The 17140-nt window shown below is 48.1% G+C and overlaps 1 protein-coding gene across 1 annotated transcript; it reads left to right on the top strand.

Annotated features, from left to right (window-relative positions):
• Positions 1 to 6503: 6503 nt before the first annotated feature.
• On the top strand, positions 6504 to 16515 carry cnih2 (cornichon family AMPA receptor auxiliary protein 2; the record flags this gene model as incomplete). The annotated part of the gene is made up of 6 exons (XM_080013649.1): positions 6504 to 6584; positions 11033 to 11101; positions 13202 to 13249; positions 15287 to 15399; positions 15500 to 15643; positions 16488 to 16515. 6 exons carry the CDS (start codon positions 6504 to 6506, stop codon positions 16513 to 16515), a joined length of 483 nt encoding a protein of 160 aa, XP_079869775.1.
• Between the last annotated feature and the right edge of the window lie 625 nt (positions 16516 to 17140).

Raw genomic sequence — 17140 nt, forward strand, 5'->3', positions numbered from 1 at the left:
AGTCCATGCTAAAGCACTCTGCAAGCTTGTGCTAAAAACAGTTATGAACGATAGAAACCGATATTTTAATAAGGCCTGGCTGGAAAAACGCCACGTCAGAGCAGAGCGCAGGAACCGTGCGTGCGACCGTCGATCACAAGAACCCGGAATGCACCCGAGGCACCAAACCTCTCAACAAGCCGAAGAACCCCTGCTTCACCTATTTCAATGTCAACCGAGGTCCAAGAACGTGAGGCCCGATTCCCTTTCCTGCCATGTTGAGCACCCAGAGAAGAACCAGACCTGGACCAGGACTCAGAGCCCGGAGGGGGGCTCCATCCGAAAGGCTCTCTTTTGGCCTCGCGCTGCTCCGGTTCGGGGCACCCCTCCAGACGGGCAGGGCGGCCAGGCCCCCCGGCGCACACTGGAATCCCCAAACGCTACGGGACGGCTCCCTCTCCAGATGTTTTGGACCGGGCGATGTTGGACATGCAAGAAGCTGCTTGTATCGACGCCGACGCAACTGTGGTCGTAAGGTCTGCAAACGTTCAGAGTAATTGCACCTAAAAAGGAATGTTCAATTATTCGGGCGCTGTCCGTGTCCTTTGGGTCGTTGGTTTGAAGTTAGAGTTGTGTTTGGTATTTCGTGCCTGATTCGGCTTGTCTGTCCCGCCAACTTACCCTGCTAGGAAGCGTTGCACGGACATTTTTTGGTGATGTTAATAGAAAAAAAAAAAAAATGACTCATTCCCATTCATTTATATTTCCTCACAATTACAATCAGCGCGCAGACATTTGAGCATCGGGGCGCCTACTTACAAATCTAAGTGTGATACTGTTTGTACAAGGTAGATTGCAGTTGGGTAATATATTCAAAATACGCCGGAGATGGACAACAAATTTAGAATGGCTGCAGGGTGCGTGTATGTCTTGGCATGAAACGAACTTTGTGTTTGGTTGTGATTTAACGCAGCCAAAGGAGCTCGGCGTTCCCATTTCAACGCCGCTCCTTTCGCATCGCTCACGTCCCCGAGGGGGAAGCGACGAAGCGGTAATGGTAGCGATACTTTACAGAAATGGGACACGGACCAAGGCTCTTCCGCCATCTTGCATCGACCATTTCCGCTCCTGCCAAGACTGTGCACCGGCTCCTCCAAGCCCACAGGGCGCGAGGACGCCTGGACTGGCAAGGGGACCGGGCGGACGCGCGGCGTGGGGCGACCACAGCTTCTCTCGCCTCCACTGTTGTAGTGCAGCTAGTTCATTTCTTACACTTGCAACCTCTATTACAGTCGCAATAGCGTTTGTACTTATCTACGTTCCTGAGTTTGCCGCAACCGTACTTCGGTCAAAGCCTATTCTGCATCTCCTTGGTTCTTGTTTCTCAGCAATCCCGACGCACAGGTAAAAAACATGCACCCCAAAAAAAACAAACAAACAAATTCTTTAAGATGTGACCAGAATATGACCAGGGAGGCGCACGCGTGGTGAACTGTACCCGAGAGCAGACCGCCAATGCTGACTGAACCATCCTTAGTATCCATATAGTTTTATAATCCCAAAATAACTTCCATTTCTAATCATTTCTGTGTCAAAATCGAATTCCAGTCATTTCTGCTCAGAAAGTAATTGTACTTTCTGAATGTACTCTCCCACCAAATTCTACCTTTTGTGTTTTATTTATATATTTTATATATACGGGTTATATTATAATTGTTATTTCATTCTTTTGATAATGACCATTGTTTTACGTCAGTGCACAGCTTTCCCCAACTTTCAACTGAAGGGTCCCTAAAAACACAAGTGGACATTGAATCCGTGCTCGTGAAAATATTACAGCGCAGTTGTAACGGGGGGGGGGATGTGTCCGGATGTGTCGCTTTTATTGTCAAAATTTGTAGAGCACGGTAAGAGAAGAGGCCTCCACGTCCTCTTAAAACTTCGGAAAAGTCGGTGAAAGTTGCTGCCCTGCCTCGGTTACAGGCAAGAGACAGCATCCTCAGACAACATCTCTCCTAGTGAGTCAAGGTGGGTTCTCTTCGTTTCCACGACAAATTGTCACGGGACTATAAAGGCTATGACGTGGCTTATAACCTGCGGGCTGGACCGCTTAAAGCGCACGCACGCACGCACGCACGCGCGCACACACACACACACACACACACACACACACACACACACACAAATAACCATTATTCAAATACGTCACTGATCAAATAACCTGACCATTTTATTTGTATCACCTGGTGGCGGGTGACGCACCTTTCGTGTTGTTCTGCAGTCCACATAACAACACCTGCCCTGCGCCACCGCCCGTCGCTCCATCGCCTCAGCTCCCGCACCGAAAAGAACCCGGCCACCCTCCACCCCCAGCGCGCACGGTTGCGTAACGCTATGCACCACGTTGTGCGATTACTCGCGTTCACCACCAGTGGGAAGCCGTCGTCTAGGATTTGGGAAAGCGTCAGGCGCCAGAAACGCCTCGATGACGTCACTCCCCTGTAGCCCGCTTTGAGCGTCTGAATTTCAATTTGAATTCTTGTTGGTTTTTTTTGTTGTTGTTTTTTTTTTTTAATTCAGGTCTTATCTTGTGTTCATGGCTGGGCCGCGTGGCTGCTACCAGCACATCCGTTGTGTGCCTGGGCTCCGTTTTTCGACATTTTTATTTTTATTTACTTTCTTGAAGCTCTGTACTGTCATGGCCCCTGTTGTGTTTGTATGGGTGCGTTGTAGAATTGTGGACCAAAATGTTTTTTTTGTTTTTTTTTATATATATATATATATGTAATGTGTGTCAAACAAGTATCAAGGACGGAGCCGAAGCCGCTTCACACCGAATCCGACAAACGACCAGAACAAACCGGAAGTGCATTCATTCCTATGGGGAGTCGCATCCCGCGCGCGGAAAGCTGCGGCGTGCCGTCACATTTTTCAACTTATGTGCATCGGTCGAACACTATGACGTTGTCATATTCACCTTTTTTTATTATTGGAATTGGGCTTAAAACTAAGTAAACAAGTCGCTTATATATAATAAGGACGTATTAGCACTAACTTTGGGGGTCACCATATTAACTATCAATACATGTATTTTAAGTTAATTTAGTGTTGTAAACATAATAAAACTAATAATAATAACAATAACAATAATATTATTATTATTATTATGGTAAATAATGCCATCAATATTGTGATGTATCAAAACAGTGATCAGTTGCTGTATATATATATATATATATATATATATATATATATATATATATATATATATAAATCTATCGATAAAGACCACAGAGCAAAGTCAGACGCTGTCCTTATTGTCCTAGATTTTGGACAGATTTTGCATTGCTCATTTGTGCTGCTTTCAACAAAATTCTTAAAGTTAATGTCAGCCGGGTCTTGTTCATTGATTGCACCGTATTACGACGTCACCTTTTATAGATAATGCCCTGAAGTTTCCCGGGAAGTGTGTCCTCTGCATTTGACCCATCCCAACGATGTACAGTAGGTGCAGCAACTTGGTGACATCAAATCCTGGGCCATTTATGGCATTGCAAATTACAAATACTGCACATGTTGGTTGCCGGGTCATATTTTTAAATATGTAATACTTTATGAAATACTTTGACAGCATAGTAGATGGTGTTTGAGCTACAAGAGGGTGCATCCTTATTCACGCTCTTGCTGTGTGTATTGTATTATGAACTTTATTGAACTGCCTGCAGGATGGAGAACTCATCATGGAAAGGTTGTGGGGTGAGCAAACGGTAGAGGAGAGGGGAGCTTACACCCTTCAGGGTCTCTCTTCCATGACATGAAATCAGAAGTTGATTAAAGAAATATATTAAATGTTAACAGTCCCTACATTGAGGAAATATTGTCCATGGAATGGGACGATATTGACTAAATCAAATATCATGATGTTGTTTTACAATTACCTCAGTATTGATATTTTTGGGATGACTATTGGTTCTTCCATAAGATACTGTATTTACACACAAGAAATATTTGCGAAACAATCAGTCATAATGGGGATTTTATGACCAATCTGGTCGAGGCATTGATTAGAAGAGCTGGAACAGTCTACGAAGGTCAGGAAATTGCATTGCTTTACTGTAAATCAGCCTTTAGGACAATGTCTGGCCATATCACAATATTATGATAACCAATCTCATATAACAATATCAATATGAATTTGGTTTATCGCCCTTTTTGACTGCCTGTGCATGCCTGGCTGCCTTGAGCGCACACTGTACTCAAGTGCAATTTCTGTGTGAGGTTTAATACATTTCCACAATAACCACTAAGAGCTATATGTGCTGTATTATGTCAGTGGATGTAACAGGCTTAACATTAATATTATTGTTATTATATTAATATTATTAATATTATTATATTCTGTTGTGTTGTGTTGTGTTGTGTTTTATGACAGTGTATTCTAAATATTGACGATAAACAAGAGAACCGTGGACGCTACACAATGGTGGGAAAAAAGGGAAATGAGAACGAGAATAAACAGAGATGTGAAACACAAGAAAGAAAGAAGGAAAGAAGGAAAGAAAGAAAGAACGAAAGAAAGAAACAAACAAATTATGATAAAATGGAAACATAAATGGATAAAAATCATCTTTGCGGAACATGGGATTATAGAAATGTATAAATTGACAGAGACAGACCGACTGTCTGTGTGTGTGTGTGTGTGTGTCTGTGTGTGTGTGTGTGTGTGTGTGTGTTTGTGTGCGTGCGTGCGTGCGTGCGTTCGCGTGTGGGGGAGGGAGTTGGGGGGTAAAGAGAGAGAGAGAGAGAGAGAGAGGCAGACTGAGAGGGAGCGAGGCAGGCACGCCGTTTGGAGACTGTTGTAACGTCGTGCGTGATTGATATCCTGCAGGTGCAGAATGACACACTGACAACAAGAAGGAGCGAGGAAGCCTCCACGGACCTCAAGATCTGCACATTCCTTTCCCTCCTTTCTCTGAGGTGGGAGGGGAATAAGAGGGGAAGCTGGATTCATGAACTTGAGACTTTTATTTTTTTCTTTTTTTCGTTAGGGGCCAGATTTGTGATCCGAACGTGAGAATTGGAACCCAGGCTCCGGGTGGTGGTGGTGGTGGTGGTGGTGGTGGTGGCGATAGGACGCTCCCCGTGGAGAAGCGAGCGCGCGCGGGGGGGGAACGCGAGCTACGCGAGGGGACGCGGCGCGGATCCCCGACGTGGTGTCGAGCTGGACCAGGAGAACCGAGGAGATTCAGTGAGAACCGGACGCAGGTACTCGGTATCAATGAAGCAATGAATCAGTCGATCCATCAAATCGATCAAATCGATCAAAGATATTAATCGAACCTCATTTCAATCACCCCCCCCCTTGTACTTATCACTGTTTGTTAGTATTTAACAGTGCGTTAACACACCACCCGCACTAACCGATTGGCTCGATTCGTTGAAATTGGAATGTGATGTTATTCGCCCGTGTCGTGATTACAATGTATGCTCATTCGATTATCAATAATCGGACACTTCTCCGTCGGCGATCAATCCGCTCCAGCGGCGCGTCTTTCGGTTAAACCTGCGTTCTTAATGGGAGGGCCGAACCGAGCGTCGTCGGTACGACCAGCCGCCGCTATAGCGCATCATCCTTCTACTTCCGACTTGTCGAGTGCAAGTTCTACTTCACGCACTTTTACAGTTGTTACGTATTAACTCCCGAAAAGGTCTGACGTAAATTATGACATTCTTCTGTCAGCTGTACGTAAGGGCACGTCATTAACTACATACCGGATCCCAGCCGACCCCCCCCCCCCCTTTTTTTTTTTTAACGTTTTGATTTTTAATTTTTATTTATTTTTTTAAAAGCCGCACCACAGATACAACGTCGTTTCGGGGGAAGCCATCTGTTACCCGTCACAGCTCGGCTGCAGAGGCGGGGAACCCGGTGCCCCCTGTCACTATGTCAGTGGGACGCTCCGTGGTGGCGTCGATAACGGGCGCGGGATCTGAAGGCGAAATGCAGGGAGGGGGACGGGGACCAGACCCGTAGAACGAACAAACCAACAAACAAACAAACAAACAAACAAACAAAAAAGCCCCGAGCCTGTCCGCATCCGACGAGCGGGGCCGCCGGGGACAGAGCCTCCGGGAAGGGTCCGACCGGAACCGCCAGAGGAGACGTTGAATTTCCAGTGCACCGGGGTGGGGGGGGGTGGGGTGGGTGGGGTGGGAGGGGGGGTGGACGGGGAGGGGACGGGGGGCGTCGGCAGTGAACGGCCGGGTGACGTCCGGATGAGAGGAGACACCGCGGCGGCGTCCTGAGGCGGTGCCGGTCCTCGGGACTTTTCCCCCCCAGACAGGAGACAGGCGAGCGTGGACCCGTCTGTCCCGCGGGAGGACGTGGGCGGAGAGGCCGCCCTCGCCGTGGGAGGAGGGAGACAGAGCCCAGCCCCCACCACCCCCGGCCAAGAGAGAGGGAGAGCGGGGGGTGTTCCCCTCTCTCGCCCTCGACCCGCCCCGTCGCCAGGCTGGGGGCGGCCATGGCCTTCACCTTCGCGGCCTTCTGCTACATGCTCACCTTGGTGCTCTGCGCCGCGCTCATCTTCTTCGTCATCTGGCAGGTGAGCGCTCCGTGTCAGCCCTGGCACCGGGGGCTCCATCCCCCCTCTCTCCATCCTCCCTCTCTCCATCCTCCCTCTCTCCATCCCCCCTCTCTCCATCCTCCCTCTCTCCATCCTCCCTCTCTCCATCCCCCCTCTCTCCATCCTCCCTCTCTCCATCCTCCCTTTCTCCATCCTCCCCTCTCCATCCCCCCTCTCCCCGTCCTCCCCCCTCTTCATCCTCCCTCTCTCCATCCTCCCTCTCTCCATCCCCCCTCTCTCCATCCTCCCCTCTCCATCCCCCCTCTCCCCGTCCTCCCCCCTCTTCATCCTCCCTCTCTCCATCCTCCCTCTCTCCATCCTCCCTCTCTCCATCCCCCCTCTCTCCATCCTCCCTCTCTCCATCCTCCCTATCTCCATCCTCCCCTCTCCATCCTCCCTCTCTCCATCCTCCCTCTCTCCATCCACCCTCTCCCCGTCCTCCCCCCTCTTCATCCTCCCTCTCTCCATCCTCCCTCTCTCTATTCTCCCTTTCTCCATCCTCCCCTCTCCATCCTCCCTCTCTCCATCTTCCCTCTCTCCATCCTCCCTTTCTCCGTCCTCCCTCTCTCCATCCTCCCTCTCTCCATCCTCCCCTCTCCATTCTCCCTCTCTCCACCCCATCTCTCCATCCTCCCCCTCTCCATCCTCCCTCTCTCCATCCTCCCTCTCTCCATCCTCCCTCTCTCCATCCTCCCCTCTCCATCCTCCCTATCTCCATCCTCCCTCTCTCCACCCCCCCTCTCTCCACCCTCCCTCTCTCCATCCTCCCTCTCTCTATTCTCCCTTTCTCCATCCTCCCTCTTTCCATCCTCCCCTCTCCATCCTCCCTCTCTCCATCCCCCCTCGCTCCATTCTCCCTCTCTCCACCCCATCTCTCCATCCTCCCTCTCTCCGTTCTCCCTCTCTCCACCCCCCCTCTCCATTCTCCCTCTCTCTATCCCCCCTCTTCATCCTCCCTCTCTCCATCCTCCCTCTCACCATTCTCCCTCTCTCCCTCCTCCCCCCCTCCATCCTTAGTCTCTCCATCCTCCCTCTCTCCGTCCCCCCTCTTCATCCTCCCCATCTCCATTTCGCCCCTCTCCATCCCCCCTCTCTCCGTCCTCCCTCTCTCCATTCTCCCCCTCTCCATCCTCCCTCTCTCCATCCTCCCTCTCTCCACCCTCCCTCTCTCCATCCTCCCTCTCTCTATTCTCCCTTTCTCCATCCTCCCTCTTTCCATCCTCCCCTCTCCATCCTCCCTCTCTCCATCCCCCCTCTCTCCATCCTCCCTCCCTCCATCCTCCCTATCTCCATCCTCCCCTCTCCATTCTCCCTCTCTCCACCCCAACTCTCCATCCTCCCCCTCTTCATCCTCCCTCTCTCCATCCTCCCTCTCTCCATCCTCCCTCTCTCCGTCCTCCCTATCTCCATCCTCCCCTCTCCATCCTCCCTCTCTCCATTCTCCCTCTCTCCACCCCCCCTCTCTCCACCCTCCCTCTCTCCATCCTCCCTCTCTCTATTCTCCCTTTCTCCATCCTCCCTCTTTCCATCCTTCCCTCTCCATCCTCCCTCTCTCCATCCCCCCTCTCTCCATCCTCCCTCTCTCCATCCTCCCTATCTCCACCCCATCTCTCCATCCTCCCTCTCTCCGTTCTCCCTCTCTCCACCCCCCCTCTCCATTCTCCCTCTCTCCACCCCCCCTCTCCATTCTCCCTCTCTCCACCCCATCTCTCCATCCTCCCTCTCTCCGTTCTCCCTCTCTCCACCCCCCCTCTCCATTCTCCCTCTCTCTATCCCCCCTCTTCATCCTCCCTCTCTCCATCCTCCCTCTCTCCATTCTCCCTCTCTCCCTCCTCCCCCCCTCCATCCTTAGTCTCTCCATCCTCCCTCTCTCCATCCTCCCTCTCTCCGTCCCCCCTCTTCATCCTCCCCATCTCCATTTCGCCCCTCTCCATCCCCCCTCTCTCCGTCCTCCCTCTCTCCATTCTCCCCCTCTCCATCCTCCCTCTCTCCATCCTCCCTCTCTCCATCCTCCCTCTCTCTGTTCTCCCTCTCTCCATCCTCCCTCTCTCCATCCCCCCTCTCTCCATCCTCCCTCTCTCCATCCTCCATCTCTCCATCCTCCCTCTCTCCATCCTCCATCTCTCCATCCTCCCTCTCTCTGTTCTCCCTCTCTCCATCCTCCATCTCTCCATCCTCCATCTCTCCATCCTCCCTCTCTCCATCCTCCATCTGCCGTTGGGCTGGAAACAGGCCCCTCGTGTGCTGCTCATATTTCATAAACTTTGTGTTGAACGTAAAAGGAAACGTGTGTTCGCTCAGGCTTTCCCCAGCGAGTGTGTCATAGGTTCTGGTCAAATTAACTTGACACACTTTCCCAAAACAGCGCCGACCACAACGGTCACCATCATCAATTTGGTATCCAGTTGTGTTTCTGAGAGACTCATTCACCTGGTGGGAATACCTCACATACAACGGTGTTTAATGATGAATATCACCCAGAGAACTCATTTCACAAGAGCACCTGCATCAGGTGCAGGTGCGGAGGGCTGAGCTCGAATGAGGATGTTAGTTAACACGAGCCGTTCAGTGCAGACGTACGTTTGATTTTCGATACACGGGCAGATGTTAATTCACTTTAAATCACTTATAAACAGTCACGAGGTAGTTAATGGCTGGCAACGATTGCTTCTCACAGAGAACCACAAGCCAGCAAAATGGCAGCTTCGAGCCTTTTTCACTCACCCTGAATAGGTTTTAAATAACAAGAGAACAATCACTTTGTGCTGTAGTACTGTAGTTAAAAAAAAAGAAAAGAAATAATCATATTTTTTTTTTTGTTGTTTGTTCTGTGTAATTATTATTGATGGCGAGGCACGTGCAAGGAAATCCATTTTAGGTGCATCATGTCAAAGAAAATGACAAGAAGCGCCAAAATGGCCATCTCCCTGCGGCCCAGTCTGAGTGTGCATTCCTGGTGAAATTTGCTCAGACGTCACTGGAGACCTCGGCGCTCGGTATTCTGCAGGCGGCTTCGGATGTCACAGATACGGACGCAAACACCCAGGACAGCTCACTGTCACACCCAGAGAGATATCAACACCGAATACATATCAGAAAATATGAGGCTCGAAACTGCTAATGTACTGACTTGAATGAATTGACAAAGTGAGAGAGACTCCAAATGAGTCAGTGCGTCTGAGAGTCGGCGCCGAGCCCACGTGCCCCGGGAATCAACCGTGTGGCTGAAGGTGTTTCTCAAACTGGGATTTCGTTCGACCCCCTCCCCCAATTCCGCCTCCACCGCCGGGGTTGAGCTCCCCGTTTCTGCTCAGCCCTCGACCAATCAGGTCGTTTATTCACTGCTATAGTAACCATGGCGCCCGCTGAGGGGCTCAGCACGTCGCCATGGAAACTGCATCTGTTTACAACAGAGACGGGTGTGGAAAGGAAGATAGGGAGTCGTATAGATTTGTATGATTAAAAATAAGACCAGCCCCTCCCGCTGAGGAACATTGCACAAAAGAAATGGTGCTTTATTGTTATCTAACACCGCCGGCTCAGTTCGGACATTTGGTCTGGAATCCGTCTCACCCGTGGGCCCCGCTTTCCGAAAAAGCAGACCGCTAAACACACACCCCTTCATTTTGGTTGAGCTTTTCATCGTGTATTTTAGGGAGGAAAACAAAACGCATGATTTGCATTCACTCAACTTCAACACTATTTCCGGCACCGCAGCTTATTTAAATCATATAATTGTAGTTGTTTTTTTTCACTGCACTTGTCATATATTTAGCACATCTTAGAATGATTCTAAAATGGGAAGAACAAATGTTTTCAGCACTAAGACTAGTACTTAAAGATTAAATATTGACAGTGCAATAAATGGGGCGTTTGTTTGTTTTGCCTGCGGCGCGGTTGTCCTCTCTGGTATAAATCTATTGATTTGTCATCCTTGGATGTTAGAGATGACAGGATCATTTAACCTCTGCACAACTTTGGAGAGAACTGTTTTTTTTTGTTTTTTTTGTTTTTTTTATGTACTGCCAGACAAATGCTTAATACCGACATTTCAGATAATCAGTTCTCCTGTACATTAAATCCACTCATATTGAGGCGGTGTGTAAAAGTGGAAGGGGAAACTTTACAGAACATCACAATTATTCACCGTTTATATTTAGGCAACATAGAGTTTAGGGTGATTTTATTAAGAAGGTCTAGTTGCTATTCAGTTTTGCATTGATTTAGGATACAATCTTATTATAGACGCAGGGAATCAGCTTTGACTGTAATTAAGCGCACGCCTTATAATTACTGAGGCTCACAAAAAGGTGTGAAAACAGATGAAAAGAGTTATTCGTTATCCGTTATTGCAGTCACTGAGATTCAACAACAAGCCGAACCAACAGTATTCTTTTTTCCCCTTGTGCTGTACATATTTTTTTAAGATCATCGCCTTCGACGAGCTTCGCACGGACTTCAAGAACCCCATTGACCAGAGCAACCCCACCCGAGCGGTAAGACCCCCGTCGTCTGAGCCCTGTCAGGAGCGATCTATTTCCTCACACAAGATTTAAATATGGAGGAGCAAGGGCCGAGTGGCAGACTGTGGGTTAGTGGTCTGGTGGTAAGGAAAAAAAAATGGGATGTACAGGTACAAATCTTAAAATATGGAGTTGCTAAATGTAATCAATAAATTGATATTTTGGAAATAAAATTATAAAAAAATATATATCAAGAGGACCAATAACTTAACTAGAAGATAGACAGATAGATAGATAGACATTCAGACAGACAGACAGACAGACAGATAGATAGATAGATAGATAGATAGATAGATAGATAGATAGATAGATAGATAGATAGATAGATAGATAGATAGATAGATAGATAGATAGATAGATAGATAGATAGATAGATAGATAGATAGATAGATAGATAGATAGATAGATAGATAGATAGATAGATGGATTTGCAATTTCAAATAAAGCAATAAAATAAAAATCGAAAAAAATTTGCAATATATGGATAGAAAACTCAGAAAACATTCAATAATCCTAACAGTTAACTGTGCACATTAAGATGTGACAAACACACCAAACACTGAACCGAATGACAAACTACAGATATGGCCTAAAAATAAGAGAAAAAGAATAACAAATAAAAAATAAAAATAAAATGACCCAAAACATTTACAGAAAAGAATGGTCATACTGTATCCAATAACAAATGAAATAAACAGTGAACCAGAAAGATAGACCTAAAGATCAGAAATGGTTTTAATGTGCAACAAACCTAACAATGACCATTAAATACAAGCCAAACACATCTGACAAAAAGATTAATAAAAATAGAGACAATAAATATATAAAGTCAATAAAATAAAGACAAATTCATTCGAACTAAACTAGAAAAATGTAAACAGTAAACAGCAACGGAATGTTGGCAAAAAAAAATCCTCAAAAATGGTCAGTAAACCAAATGATACTTATTTTCACCCCAAGCAGTTTGTTCATGTTGGTTTCCGTTTCCAACAACAGCGTCTCCGGAATGATCCGACATGGAGGATATAAGGATACAATATCAGCCTTGTCCAATGCTTGTCCTGAACCCGTGCCAGCTTCTTTTGGAACAGATAATACCACAAGAACATAAGGCGCCCAGGAAAATCTCCCTGAGAGGCATTTCTGCCTGATCAAGCCAGACGTTCGAGGCTTAAGTTTTCCCGGTTGGCCCGCGCAAACACTTCCACCGTAAGGAGCTTGCGTTGTCATCCTCTGAGGAGCGGCCGTGCCAAAAACCGGCACATTTTGCTCGGCAAATAGCAAGCGGATGTCTCCATGTTGCCGAAGCGTCGCCTGACGCCCTTCCAGAGCGATATCATGTACATACAGTTGCTTTATGGCGGCATAAGCCGAAATAATAAAGAGGAAGAGCGGCGGCCAAGGTTACAGCGAACAAACGGACGCCGCGGATTTAGGGCAACATCGACGGTCAGATCTCTGTGGGGACTTTGAATTTTTGGGACAGGCCCGTGTCGAGTGCTAAGAGCAGCCCCAGAAGTAGCCGAAAAGTGACGCCGCTGGCTCAGACTGCAAGGAGGCGGCCTCACCGGTGGGAGTGTGGGATCCCCTCTCATAACTATATATAGGCTCCATATCTCCATAACTCCATATCAAATATTAAATAGGAAATCAGCAACGTCTTCTCATTCGGACGTCGGCTGAGTCCACCAAGCCGGTGGGTAAACAGTGATTTCGGCAGATACAGTACATTAGAGAATTGGGATTTTTCTATTGTCAGGGCTTGACCCCGATTTCCATGACGAACATAAGTGTCTTTGGAGTCTTTTATGCGCCATTTCTCAGTCTTTATCTATGAGCTCTTAGTAGTTTTTTTTATTTCTTTTCTCAAACCAGTGTTATCAAAAGTTGTTGAAAGCCTTTATAGCCGTACAGGCTAAGCATCAATAGGGACTTATCCTTATTGCATTTCCTAAATACATCTAAATAGTGAGGGGAAAAATGGTTTATTTCCTACCTACAAGCATTTGATGAGTTTGATTAGCAAGGATTCTGTCTGCAGATGAATATTTTTCTTATCTGCCCACCTTACAGAGGGAAAGGATACTGAATATTGAGAGAATCTGCAACCTTCTCCGGAGGGTGAGTAATACTTAGAGTGAGTTTTAATGAGCCTATGGGGGGGGGGCATGGGGGCTGCTACATTAGACACTGATATTCTCATGACAGAGTGATTCATTTATACCCTGTAATGCATCAGATTTTTTTAACTTGTGTGAGACTGTTTTAAATAATGACTGAGAGAGGCCATTTCAGGTACTCCAGATTAAAAGTGTGATTTTTAGTCTGAGATTAGGCCTGGCCTGTGTCCGCAAAACCGTCCCTATAGTGTATAACTTTGTTGCAGTCCTGCCTGCCACACGCCACCCAGTGGCGTATTCAGGGCCCTTTGGCACAGAAGATGGGGTTGAGAAAACACAAGTTTATTGTGGAGAGGGGGCTTGATAGAACAAGCCCTGGAGCATCATCTCATGACGAGGGCTCCTCTCCTGCGTGTGTGGATGGGGGGGTTTTACCGTTTGCTTGTTAGACCAACCAACGAGCAAAAGGTGTACAGCCACACCGATCTTGGGCCCCAATTACCTAGACCAAAGACAGGTGTGGCTGCTCAAAACCACAGCACATACTCGACACCAAACTGAGGCCAGGGAGAATCCCCGGCCGAAGCCTACTCCACCCCCACCAAGCACAGGAAAAAAATGCCTGGACTCTGACACAGGGTTTCTATACCTTAAATAAATGAACACTGGACTCTAAAACAGGGTTCCCATACCTCAAACCAACAAAATGTCAAACAAAAAATAACTGGTCCCCTTTCAGGGGATCGGTTTCCCGGAACTGCACGGTCCACTGGCAACCCTCCCCCAGGGCGACGATGCAGACTCCCCTCGTCCCTTGTGGAGCGTGGGGCCTTGAGCTGCTGTGTTGGCTGGTGGAGGTGTAGCCAGGCTGGGCTGTTGCGGGGGCTGCTTGGAGGGATGACCTGGCTGCTGGGCTGCTGGATGGTCCCGGCGGTGGCTGCTGGGTGGAGGAGCTAGAGGCAGGCGGTTACCCGTGGTGGTTACTGCGGCTGCTTCTCCCACCGCTCCTTCTTCAGACCCCCTGTGTGCCGCTGCTGCTGCCAGTCGGGAGAGGGTTGGTGCTGGGGCCGCTCGTTGACCCGCTGGTGGCTCCAGCGCGTCTTCGGATGGCCCTTCTCTGTCCCTTCCCAGAACCGGAGAGTCCCTGTTCAGGCGCCAGTGTGGCAGTTTCGCCCTGCCACACGTCACCCGAGTGGCATATTCAGGACCCTCCGACTCAGAGACACAGATGATGGGGTTGAGAAAACACAAGTTTATTGTGGAGAGGGGGCTTGACAGAACAAGCCTCGGAGCAGGTGGACACATGTCATGACGAGGGCACCTCTCCTGTGAGTGTGTGGGGGGATGGGTTTTTTTTTTACCTGTTGCTCGTGAGACCAAGCCACGAGCAACAGGTGTACAGCCACACTGATCCTGGGTCCAATGACCTTGACCCAGGACAGGTGTGGCTGCTCAAACCACACCACCCCCACACTACAATCTTGTATTTCAACTTTTAGAAAATGGATTATTTCTATTTGCCCCTGGTCACTTCCATCATAACTGAATGGATAGCACTGCTGGAATGTGGAATATAAGGACAAATATCAATTTAATTAAAAGGAAGATGGTGATATTCATAATGGAACACATCATAGAAGTTTGCCCTCTTCAGAAACTGAAAGGAGGATTAGTCACCCTCCATACAGCAGACCAGGAGGCAACTGCTTGGCTTAGGGACTTTGTATTCGCTAAATAAATAAATAAGGAATAACTTCTGCTACTGCTTCAAAAAGTGAACATTCTTTTACCAAGTTAGTATATAGATTTTATAAAATCGTGAATTGGATGTAATGTTATGAATGAATATTATGTCATTTTTTTATGGTTTTGGTTTGTGGTTTACGCTTGAAATGAATCGTCGACAAACTGCAGCATGACCTCGACTCTGGGTTCAGGGCTCTGACCTTATAGGCGAGGCAGTATAATACCTACGCTGTGTCTTGTCTGAAATTGTCTTGAGGAACTTTGTGTCGCCTGAAACCTCGTTCCCCCTCAGCTGGTGGTCCCGGAGTACTCCATCCACGGCCTGTTCTGTCTGATGTTCATGTGTGCCGGGGAGTGGGTCACCCTGGGCCTCAACATCCCGTTGCTGTTCTACCACCTCTGGCGGTAAAGGCAGCTCCACAGGACACACCGCGGCAAGTTTTTGGGGTGATCCACGCTCCAAGCGCTGACCCCCACCCCACCAAAACCCCTCTTCTCTCTGCAGGTTCTTCCACCGGCCGGCGGACGGCTCTGAGGTCATGTATGATCCCGTCAGCGTGATGAACGCCGATATCCTCAATTATTGCCAGAAGGAGTCTTGGTGCAAACTGGGATTTTATCTGCTGTCCTTCTTCTACTACCTGTATAGGTGAGTTGGAGATTGTCTTGGTGACGGATCGATCTTTTGATTGAGCGTTTATGGAAATTCATATACGCATAGGATAACCGAGTAAAATAACAAATACGGTTTTTAAAGGGAAGCAAAAAGAATATTGAGATACATGCATTTATAGTTATTTATTTAGTAAAAATAAATGCATTTTGTTTATGCGCGTTATACCTATTAAGATGCAAGACTTTTTGTTTGTCAGACATTTGACATCATTTGTCAATTTGTTAAAAATGTCAGGCGGCACAACCGTAAATGAAGCCTCGTCGTCCTTTTCACCGTCTCAAACGCCGTTGCACCCCCTGACCCTTTTTTGGACTTTTAAAGGCGCAGTGTGTAGACTTTAGTGGCATCTAGCGGTGAGGCTGCAGATCGCAACCAACTGAACGGCCGCCACCGCGGTGGAGATGGAGACGGCGGCTGCGGCACTCGTGAGAAAAATGCGAAGAGCCCTCCCCAGTAGAGCCAGTGTTTGGTTTGTCCGTTCTGGGCCCCCGTAGAAGAAACATGGCGGTGCAACACGGTGGCCTCCGTGAAGCGTACCCGCTCCCTACGTCAATGAAAAAAGGGGGCTCATCCTAAGGCAACGAAAAAACACGGCGAATCTTATCTCCCGCGATTATACACAAATTAAAACACAGCTGAATTCCACACGCTGCGCCTTCAAGCCACAAAAATTCCCGAAATGAACAAACGTCTTGGTTTCAAATTGGGCGTCAGTTACGCGATAATCGATTCCGACGCCAAAGGAATGTCCGCGAGCCGACGGCTGAACCTCACCTCATCTTTTTTCGTGTCTTCCCGTTTCTCTTCCCTTCCAAAGCATGGTCTACGCCTTGGTGAGCTTCTAGCGGGGAGGACGGAGGAGCGAGAGGCCGGAGTTAAAAAAAAAAAGAAAAAAAAAAAAGCTGAAAGACGGACGCGTTTATCCCAACGTAAACTCATAGGATGGACCGGGGACGACCGATCCGGCGGATTTTATGAATGGGTCGGGCTTTTTGTTGTCTCAGCACAGTTACTGCCAGACGACGGACGCGAGCGGAAGCGAGGAAGCGAGCGAAATAACACAAAAGAGATAAAACCGCTTGTGCTGGCTGCCTTTGATCCATTGCAGGATTTGACAATATTTCCTAAGGGCTGGAGGTATCCCCTGCTGCTATTACTGATCCAGTCTTTCAAGTCACTGTGAATCCCCCCCCCCCCCGTCCTTCCTTCACGTCGGGGGGGGCGGGGGTGGAACACTATCCCAACGATGGAATCGCTTACCGGGGAGCACGGCGCGGGGAAGCCGAATTCGGTGTGTCGGCGCCTCGACAACGTCGATCCGGCGCCGCGGTCGTGTCACGTCTGAGTTTTTTTTTTTTTGTTTTGTTTTTTTCCCCCACTTTTTTTTAACTGGCTCAAATTTAGGGAAAAAATAAAAACATAAAAAATACAACCGGTAGGCAAAAAAATAATTTAAAACAATAAAAGTAT

The sequence above is a fragment of the Zeus faber genome (assembly GCF_960531495.2).
Source record: "Zeus faber genome assembly, chromosome: 14".
In the NCBI taxonomy this organism is placed as follows: domain Eukaryota; kingdom Metazoa; phylum Chordata; class Actinopteri; order Zeiformes; family Zeidae; genus Zeus; species Zeus faber.